At 48.7% G+C, this 9,909-nt stretch overlaps 1 protein-coding gene across 1 annotated transcript; it reads left to right on the forward strand.

Moving 5' to 3' along the window:
• The first annotated feature begins 32 nt into the window (after positions 1–32).
• DTX3L (deltex E3 ubiquitin ligase 3L) lies at positions 33–9,577 on the forward strand. The gene is given in 8 exon segments (XM_062208859.1): positions 33–277; positions 2,284–2,489; positions 3,591–4,596; positions 4,599–4,625; positions 4,628–4,903; positions 4,906–5,255; positions 6,733–6,950; positions 7,749–9,577. Coding segments are annotated over 8 exon segments (2,358 nt in total). The 5' UTR covers positions 33–93; the 3' UTR covers positions 7,840–9,577.
• The last annotated feature ends 332 nt before the right edge of the window (positions 9,578–9,909 follow it).

Genomic DNA, 9,909 nt, shown 5'->3' on the forward strand with positions numbered 1-9,909 from the left:
ACTTTGAGCCCGGGACGGCTGGGCGGGACGCGCCCTGGTCCCCGCCGCTCAGCCGCGGTCCCGAGACCCCGCGCCAGCCGCGCGCCCGCAGCCATGGCCTCCAGCCACGACCCCCCGTCCCCGCTCCTCGTGCGGGCGTCCCCATCCTCCGGCCGTATGCACTGGAAGCTAGAAAAATACTTCCAGAGTCGGAACTCGGACGGCGGGGAGTGCAGCGTGCGGCCGGTGGACCCTGAAGTCCGCGACACTTTCTTCGTGATGTTCAAAGAAAGGGCAGGTGAGTGGCGGGCAGCAGGTGCAGGCCGGCCTCGGCCCACAATCCTTGCCCAAGCGCCGCGGGCTTCAGGGCAGGTCCAGCGCTGGCGAGGGAAATATGGCTCAGGCTGTGGGGACAGGACCAGGGCTACTGCTGCGAGGGTCCCTCAGGCCGGCCACAGGGCAGAAAGCTAGAGCGAGGGCCTGACCAAGCGATCAAGTTGGTGCTCTCCTCTGCCTCATAGAAGTGGGGAAATGAAATTAAAAGAGAAGTTTATTTTGAAATTCATGCATAGTTTATTTTCCCATGATACACCTGTTCCATGAACTTTCTGAGATCCCTTAGGTTTCTCAGCTGTCAGAGAAATGGTAAGTACTGTCTCTCCCCTCCCCCAGATTCCTGGCAATCGCTGTCCTTGTCACATAGATATTTAACTTTTACTTTTAAATGATGATTCTGATTTTTGATGGTTGCAAAAGTAGTGTTGTTCACTGTAGAAAAAAAGGAGGAAAGCGACCTGGAGAGAAACATGTAAGCATTTGGTTTATTTCCTCCAAACTTTTCCTCTCCTCTCCTCTCCTCTCCTCTCCTCTCCTCTGCTCTCCTCTCCCCTCCCTTCCCCTCTCCTCTCCTCTCCTCTCCCCTCCCTTCCCCTCCCCTCCCCTCCCCTCTCCCCTCCCCTCTCCTCTCCCCTCCCTTCCCCTCCCCTCCCCTCTCCTCTCCCCTCCCCCCTCCCCTCTCCTCTCCCCTCCCTTCCCCTCCCCTCCCCTCCCCTCTCCCCTCCCTTCCCCTCCCCTCCCCTCCCCTCTCCCCTCCCCTCTCCTCTCCCCTCCCTTCCCCTCCCCTCCCCTCTCCTCTCCCCTCCCCTCCCCTCTCCTCTCCCATCCCTTCCCCTCCCCTCCCCTCCCCTCTCCCCTCCCCTCCCCTCCCTTCCCCTCCCCTTTCTCTCTCTCCTTCCCTCCCTGCCTCCTCTTCCTCCTCTCTCTCTCTCTCTCTCTCCCTCCTCCTCTCTCTTCCTCTTCTCTCCCTCTCTCTTTAAAGATCTATTTGTTTATCTGAAAGAGTTACAGAGAGATTCTCCATATGCTGGTTCACACCCCACATGGCTGCAACAGCAGGAAATGGGCCTGCCTGGCTGAAGCCAGGAGCCAGGAGCTTCAACCAGGTCTCATGTGGGTGCCTCCTCTATTGCTTTTCCCAGGCGCATTAGCAGAAAACTGGGTCAGAAGTGGAGTAGCCAGGACACAAAACAGCACCCATCTATGGGATGCCAATGCTGTAGGCGGCGGCTTTAACATGCTATGCCACAGCACCAGCACTCCCCCAGGGTATTTTTTCTGATTGTCAGCAAACATCTGCATTTACAGAATTCTGAATCTATATTTTTGTTTCCTGGAATTTTTTTTTTTCACTTACCTATGTAACGAGTATTATTCCACATCACTGAAATGAAGACAACCTCAGACTCATGACTTGAAGTCATGGTTGGTATTCACTAAGAGTTCATTTCTGCAGTCCAGCTTGGGCTGCTTACTTTAAAGTTTTAAGCTTCTGCTCCACATCCCCCATCACTAACACCCACCACCCCACCAATACCGGATGCAGGAAGCAGCCTTGTGGAGAAGGTGCTGGGTGGGGGAGAGATGGAGAATCAGAGGATCCCTGTCAGGTCCTCCGTGTCTCTGGGTTCTACAGCTACGAATCCAATAGGACTGGAAATAGTCAAGGGAAAAAGTTGTGTCTGTACTGAACGTGGACAGATATGTTTCTTGTCATTTCCCAAACAATACAGCAGGGTAGCTGTGAACCTAGCATTGACATTGTGTTAGGCTTTCTAAGTGAGCTAGAGACGATTTGCATGGCAGATGGTGTGCAAACGCTGAGCCATTTTACACAAGACATGGGCACTTGTGGATTTGGGTGTCTGATAGTGGCCCTGGAACCCTCCACCCCGCCCCAGGGATCCTCATGGCGACTCTTTTTTAAATCTCTCCCATTTCTGTGCGTATCTGCTATCTGCTCGGAAGCCAAGGAGCGGATACTGAGGAAAGGAATGCAGCGGGTTTGCATCGACAACAAACTTGTGACCATTTTCCTGGAAGAGACTCCAGTAAATGGAAGCATGGGGCCCCGCGTGCCTCTGTCGACACGGTCACCCGCAGAGGCGCCAGCTGGCGAGAAGCACCCCGGTGAAGATCCTGTGCTCAACGCCATAGACGCCTGTGTCCCAAAGGTGAGCAGTGCAGGAAGCAGCTGGCAGAGCCCCTGCGGCTTCCCCCGGGCCCCCACCTCACACACTGTTGGCCCAACAGCCAGGTGCTGCGGACTAGCCACGCACCAGGCACTGGTGTAGGCACTGGGCCACAGCAGGCGGGCTCAAAATACAAAATCCCCGGTGTCATGTAGCTAATACAGGGGGTGGGGGACGTGTCTAACTAAACAGAATAAACCTACACCAAACCTATACCAAAGAGGGCTGTGTGCCAAGACAGTAAGATGGGGTTTTGCCTCGGAGAGCGACAGGGCCAGGGTGAGGAAGAGGAGGGTGGGAGAGGTGCTGCTCCTGACCAAGAGTCAGAAACAGCTGCTGTGCCGAGGTGAGGCCAAAGTGGTGAGAAGGAAGCAGTCAGGCCAAGGTTCATTTAACAAACAGTGGTGCCGCACCTGCAGGTGCCAGGTGCTGCCGCACGGGCTGAGAACACAGCCGAGACCACGGCAGGCTCCGCTCTGGGGAACGCTACCTTCTAATGCGGGGAACAGACGATGAAAGCAAACCAATTCATGGATGATAAAACATGTGCCAGTGCTAAGTGCTAGGAAGCAGAGTGCAGCGGGGTGAACGACAAGGCTACCATCTGGAACAGGATGTTGAGAAACACCTCCCAAATGCCATGACATCTGAAGAGAGCCATGAATGAAGCTGGGGGGCCAGCTAAGTGCATTTCTGGGGTGAGAACATTCTAGAACATTGGAAGCACAAGTGCCAAGGTCCCACAGGAGCTAACATCCTGAGCCCTAGAAGCTTCTAGGAAAGCCAGTGTCAGAGGAGGCCGGGAGGGAGGGTGGGCCTCCAGAAGGTAAGTGTTAGGGGATGTAGACCTGGCCAAGGGCTCAGGGCTTTGGAGATTAGCTTATGCAGCAGGGGATTCCCCAGAGGGTTTTGAGCACGGCAGTGGGTGATCCAATCTACATTTCCAAAGGGTCACTCTGGCCTCTGTGTGTGAAAACACCTGTAGGATGGGCTAGAGTAGAAGGTCTGAGCCCAGGTAGGAGGGGCTGCCACCAGCCAGGTGGAAGATGGTCACGGCCGGCTCTGTTCCTTTTACAATTTCAGATCTTTCTTGAAGTGACAGCCGACCTGAACTGTAACCTGTTTTCCAAAGAGCAGAGAGCACACATAACCACACTCTGCCCCGAGGTGAAAGTCATGGAGGGTCAGAACGGAATTGAGAAGGTGTGTGGCGACTTCAGAACGATGGAAAAGATACATCAGTTCCTGAGTGAGCAGCTCCTGCAGAGCGGGCCATCTCCTCTGACAACAGAGAGGAAGCCACTTGATAAGCAGGACGGGGACAACCATGTGGCTCCTTCCGAACCAAACAAGGGGTCCGAAGGAGAGAGCAGCCTCTCTGAAGGCCCCTTGTCTTTGCCTGAAGCAAGTCTAGCCCCTTGCATCACATCTACAAAGAGGAAGCCACTGGCTCAGCAGGACTGGAGTAGCCACACGGCTCCTTCCAAAGCAAACACTGGGTCGGAAGAAAGAAGCAACTGTTTTGAAGTCCCTGAGCCTTTGTTTGAATATTTCAAATACGTCTGTCCTCATAAAACAGACTCCATAAAGCAAAGATTTGGTGTCGATCTCAGAATTCATACGAGTTCCCCCGGGATGGTCTATTTAGACTTCGTTTCAAGTCCATCGGACGACCTAGAAGGAGGTCGTGAGTCTTTTGTAAGTGAATTCCAGAAGGTCACAGAATCTCTGAAGCAAGATTCTGTCTCTTTAGCCAACAGTGCACAGGCAAATAAAATGAAACAGGAATTGAATCATCATTTCACAAAACTCCTTGTAAAGGAAAACGGAAGAACATTAACTCTCCTCGGGATCCAAGATGACATTTCAGCTGCCAAACGGAAAATCTCTGAGAGTCTCATCAAGGCACCTGTGAAAATCCTGGCTCCCAGTCGCATGGTAGATGGGATTGAGGTTGACACTGCTTGCTATAAGCTTTTAGAGAATCAATTACTCCAGGACATCGCAGAGATAGAGAAAAAGTACAACACGGACTATAAGAGTTTGCAGAGAAGTCAGAACACCTGCATTCTCTTTGAGCCCAAGGAGAGGAGCTAGATCTATCTGAGCATGCTTATGCCAGTTCATCGATGCCTTCCAACACGCCTCGTCTCAGCTGACAAGAGAAGTTCTGTCACTGAAACATCTGGGCAAGGAGAGAAAGCACTTCCAGGGCACTAAGTTTACCGATGACTTTGAGAGAAGTCATCCAAAGCTACACTTGGGGCTCACTTCAAAGTCAATGACTTTGACTGGTTTGCCAGTTCACCTTGCAAAGGCAAAGCAGTATGTCCCGCAGAAAAGTGGGCTGTCTCCATCGGCTGGAGAGAAATCGAATGAGCATCATGAAACACCCATGAAATTGATAGTAATGGCTCAGAAACAGCATCACCTCTATCAAAGGACTCTGTGGGTTCTGGGGCCTCAGGACTAGATGAGAAGGAAAAAGAGATTTGTATCATCTGCATGGATGCCATTACAGACAAATACGTGCTGCCCCAGTGCAAGCATGAGTTCTGCAATCCGTGTATCACCAAAGCCCTGTCCTATAAACCGGCCTGTCCTGTGTGTCAGGTCTCCTATGGTATGCAGAAAGGGAATCAGCCAGAAGGAACCATGACCTTCATTGTATCAAGACACTCACTTCCAGGTTATAGTTCCTGTGGCTCCATTGTGATCACCTACACAATGCAAGGAGGCATACAGACAGTAAGTGTTGCTAAGGGCCAGGGTTTCTCTCTGCTCTGCCAGGATTGCCAGAGCAAAAGATGTTGCCCTCCTGCCTGTTTGACAGTGGATTTCCCAAGGAGTTAGTTATTCCATGGTCAAATGCAAGAGACTAAACTAGTGATAAAGGTCACAGTGTTTGCCTGTAACTCAGATATCATTTGTGTCTATTTTGTTTTGTATTTTTATTTATATATTATGTATTTGGAAAGCAGAGCAACACACAGAGAGATCTTCCATCCTTTGGTTATTCCCAGATGCCTTCAATAGCCAGGGATGGGCCAGACTGAGGCAGGAGGCCAAAACTCAATCCAGGTTTCCCACCTGGGTGGCAGGGATCCAACCCCTTGAGCCATCACTTGCTTCCTCCCAAGATTAACAGGAAGCCACAATTGGGAGCAGAATCAGGACTCAAACCAAGGCACTCTTACATGGGATGCAGGCCCTAAGTATCGTTTTAACCACTGCACCAAAACCCTGCCCTAGTATCCATTTCTTTACTTCCCTCCCTCCCTCCCTCCCTCCCTCCCTCCCTTCCTCCCTCCCTTCCTTCCTTCCTTTTTTGAAATATTTATCTATTTGAAAGGCAGAGTTACAGAGAGGCAGAGAGAGAGAAGAGAGAGAGAGAGGGAGGGAGGTCTTCCATCCACTGGTTCACTCCCCAGATGGCTGCAATGGCCAGAGCTGCACCAATTTGAAGCCAGGAGCCAGGATCTTCTTCTGGGTCTCCTAAGTGGGTACAGGGGCCCAAGCACCTGGGCCATCTTCCACTGCCTTCCCAGGCCATTGCAGAGAGCTGGATCAAAAGTAGAGCAGCCGGGACACAAACTGGTGCCCATATGGGATGTCAGCATTGCAGGTGGCGGCTTTACCCACGCCAGCCCCTGGTGTCTATTTCTTAAGGCAGAGAAAGGGTGGATAGAGATTATATGTTAGGATGAAGGTGGGGACAGAGGAGACAGGAGGATGGATAATGTTCCCAGCATGAATTTGAAGAAAGAAAAAGTGTAAACCATGAGATATGACCAAAACAATACCTTCCTTCCTTCCTTCCTTTCTTTCTCGCTTTCTTTCTTTCTTTCTTTCTTTCTTTCTTTCTTTCTTTCTTTCTTTCTTTCTTTCTTTCTTTCTCTTCCTTCCTTCCTTCCTTCCTTCTCCTTCCTTCCTTCCTTCCTTCCTTTCTTTCTCTTTCTTTCTCTCTTTCTTTCTCTCTTTCTTTCTTTCTTTCTTTCTTTCTTTCTTTCTTTCTTTCTTTCTTTCTTTCTTTCCCTTCCTTCCTTCCTTCCTTCCTTCCTTCCTTCCTTCCTTCCTTCCTTCCTTCCTTCCTTCCTTCCTCCCTCCCTCCCTCCCTTCCTTCCTTCCTTCCTTCCTTCCTTCCCTACAAGTTAATACATCCGTACATGTAGTAGAATTTTGAAAGCGGACTGTTTTCATGTGACGTTTTCTTGTCTTCACATAGGAAGAGCACCCAAACCCAGGAAGGAGTTATCCTGGAACACAGCGAACCGCGTACCTGCCTGATAATCCGGAGGGAAGAGAGGTGCTGGGGCTGCTCCAGACGGCCTTTGATCAGAAGCTGATTTTCACAGTGGGGGAATCGCGAGTCTTGGGCACCTCTGATGTCATTACATGGAACGACATCCACCACAAAACATCCAGTTATGGAGGACCAGAAAAGTGAGAGCCTTTCGGTAGTATAATGGTTGCTAAACAGAGTTTAGAGATTGTGCAATGCAGAAATTCGGGGCTGTGGCTGCAAGGAGACTTTATAGTGGTAGTGTTGGGGACTGTAGAATATTTTGTGAGATGCTAATCTGGGAGGCTAGCCTCAAAGACAGGAAGGTTGGTATCTAAAGCCCTCTACCCAGCCAGCCACAAAGCAGTCTGCACTTCTTAAATTTTGTGTCAAGGGGCGGAGGGCTTCAGAACCCAAGGTGAATAGTGTCTAAGATGATGTGATTTGGGGCTTCTTGTCGATTTGAAGGCTAGATCCTACAAATGCTATTTGTTTTGCTTTCTTTTAAGGTCACTTTCTCCCTCCTCCTTGTCCCCCATTAATCCACAGAGAAGCTGAACCCTCTTGGGCAATGGCATTAATAGAAAAAGTCTTAGTTGTAACTCATATATCTCAGATCCTTAGCATTAAAAAATACATTCTAAGGCCTTTTCAGATTCCTATATTTGTAAATATTATTGGCAAATGATTATGGACACCCTCTTCCCCATGCTCACAATAAACTGAAAATAAAAAGAGGCTGGTTAAAAGGCAGATGCTGGTCAGGGGACGAGGCTCAGCCAAGAGCTGAATGTCCCACATCTGCGAACACAAGAGTGGTTGTAAGTCGGTCAACTGCCTTCAAGATTACCTGTGAATGTTGGCAGTCCTGAGTATTAAGTCCTCAGATGCCAAAGGCCTACTGTACAGATTCTTAAGAACCATTTGTGATGAAACTAAAGGGATTTTTCCTTCTGCAGCTATGGCTACCCTGATCCTGATTATTTGAAACGTGTCAAAGAGGAGCTGAAGGCAAAAGGAATCACGAAACCCGCGGCAAGGAGGTCTTAGAGCCACCCTCCAAAGGTGCACCTTGGGAGACTCAGCGCCGCTCCGACGCTGGCCGTAGAAACACGTTCTAGAAGGTTTCATCCAGAAGGGATTTCTCTAAGAAAAAGATGCTGCTACTCTGGAGCGTTGTTCTTTTGCGGAAGACGAAAAGTCCCGAGGATCTGTGTGATTTGACTGCGGCAGTGTGTGTCTCCTTTTCCTGTCATCGCTGCGTCCGGGTGCCCTGAGGTCACGTGTGTCCTTCGTTGGGGCTCCTGACCATCCATTGGGACTGTTCTCATTGCCATCGCTTGGGTGCTCTCTCAGTGTTTTGTTTGTTTTCCTCTTAATCTCTACTGCTGAAAGTGAAATCCTAGTGCAATTGGAAAAACAAAAGGCTCTGATGGTGGAAAGTTAGAGACCCACATTCTCCCCCTCCTCCATCACAAGGAAAGCGGCCAGAAGCAGAGCCTGGGGGAGTTTTGGTAATAAATGGAATAAGATGATCTTGAATGACAGATTTGCCTGATTCAAGTCGCTGGTAACCCAGCAGGGAGACCTGTAGCCCCTAAGTCTTTGGCAGAAGCAGGAGTGAAGAAGCCACTTCTGAGTGCTCACCCCTGACTCAGAAATGAGTTTTTCACTCTGCAATATTTTGATGTCTACACTGTAACCGGGCCCCTAACTTGGGCCTTGCTTCCTCGGTCCTTTTAACCTGCTCTGTTGGGCACATTTGCCCTGCCATAGTTTCTGGACATTTTTCTTTTCTTGTGGGCATTATTGGACTTTGGAGTATAGGCTGCTTCCAGTTTCAACAAATAAATACTTTAGATGATAATCATGTATCATTTTGTAGTAATTTTAATCCCCACTACAGTAGTTTCATCCCCTTATTAAATCCTTCCAATTCATGTTTTGTCCCTTAGAAGCTTTCAAATATTCCCTCTGAACAAAGGAAATGCAAGAGTTGAGCCTACTATAGGGAATGTATGACATGTCAGATTTTACTTTTAAATGGTTTTCCACTTCAGAAGAAAATTATAATAGCAAAGGTTATCTTTGTCCCAATCTCTCTCCAAAAATGATGAACAAGATATTCTTTTTCTAAACACACACACACACACACACTTTTTGGTCAGGTAATAAGTACAAATGGAACGCTCACTTTGTTTTCATTATAAGAGCTTCACATCTCTGTGGTTGATATGATTAGTGTCCCCTCTGTATGACAAAATAACTGGTGTGCAAGAGGACAAGTTAATAGGTGGAGGTGCTGGGATCTGAATTCGGTACTCTGGCTCTAGCACTTCGGCATGCTGGGACGTGCTGCCTCCTGCAAGGAGCCGCCTAAGCAGCTCCCACTGCTCTGGCCTTCTCTCAGACAGGGGTCTTCCGGTTTTTAAAGCAAATATCCTGCAACAAAGTCCTATTAGAAGAACTTAAAAACCCAGAATATTTTCCATCATCCAGGAAATTGAGGAAGTTTAATCCAAAGGATGTCTTTTTTTTTTTTAAAGAATCCAATTGTATGTTGAGTTTTCTGATGTTTCATTCAATTCTTTACCATTAGGATAACCAACTGCTTTCTGTCTAGTGATCTGTCTGCATGATAAAGTCTGGTTCCCACTAAGTTGTGAATCTTCCACTGCCACTCATATACATACGCAGCTTCAGGGTGTGCATTTGGAAGACGGTACTTGCTCTTTGAATGGTGTTATTACCTGGATCTGATTTAAATAAAGTTCCATCCACATTTGGAGCCGAGTGTGTACTTCCCCTCACTCCGTTTTCCCGTTTCCTTAGGTTGAGATTCTGGGTGTTTCCTGTGACACATTCAGCGTACAATATTATGCAATGCGTTGGTTTTGTGCATAGCTGTTAACTAAACATTATCACAGTAGAACTTTGCTGTTGACTTCACTGCTGACACTTCCCATTGTGAAAGTTAGAATTCTCAACATTTTCTTTCTTTTTTATATTTTTAGTTATTTTTCATTTTGTTTGAAAGGCAGAGACACAGCAACACACAGAGGGTCAAAAAGATCTTCCATCTGCTGGTCCACCCCAAATGCCCACAACAGCCAGGCTGAA

The sequence above is a fragment of the Lepus europaeus genome, chromosome 2 (genome assembly GCF_033115175.1).
Source record: "Lepus europaeus isolate LE1 chromosome 2, mLepTim1.pri, whole genome shotgun sequence".
NCBI lineage: Eukaryota > Metazoa > Chordata > Mammalia > Lagomorpha > Leporidae > Lepus > Lepus europaeus.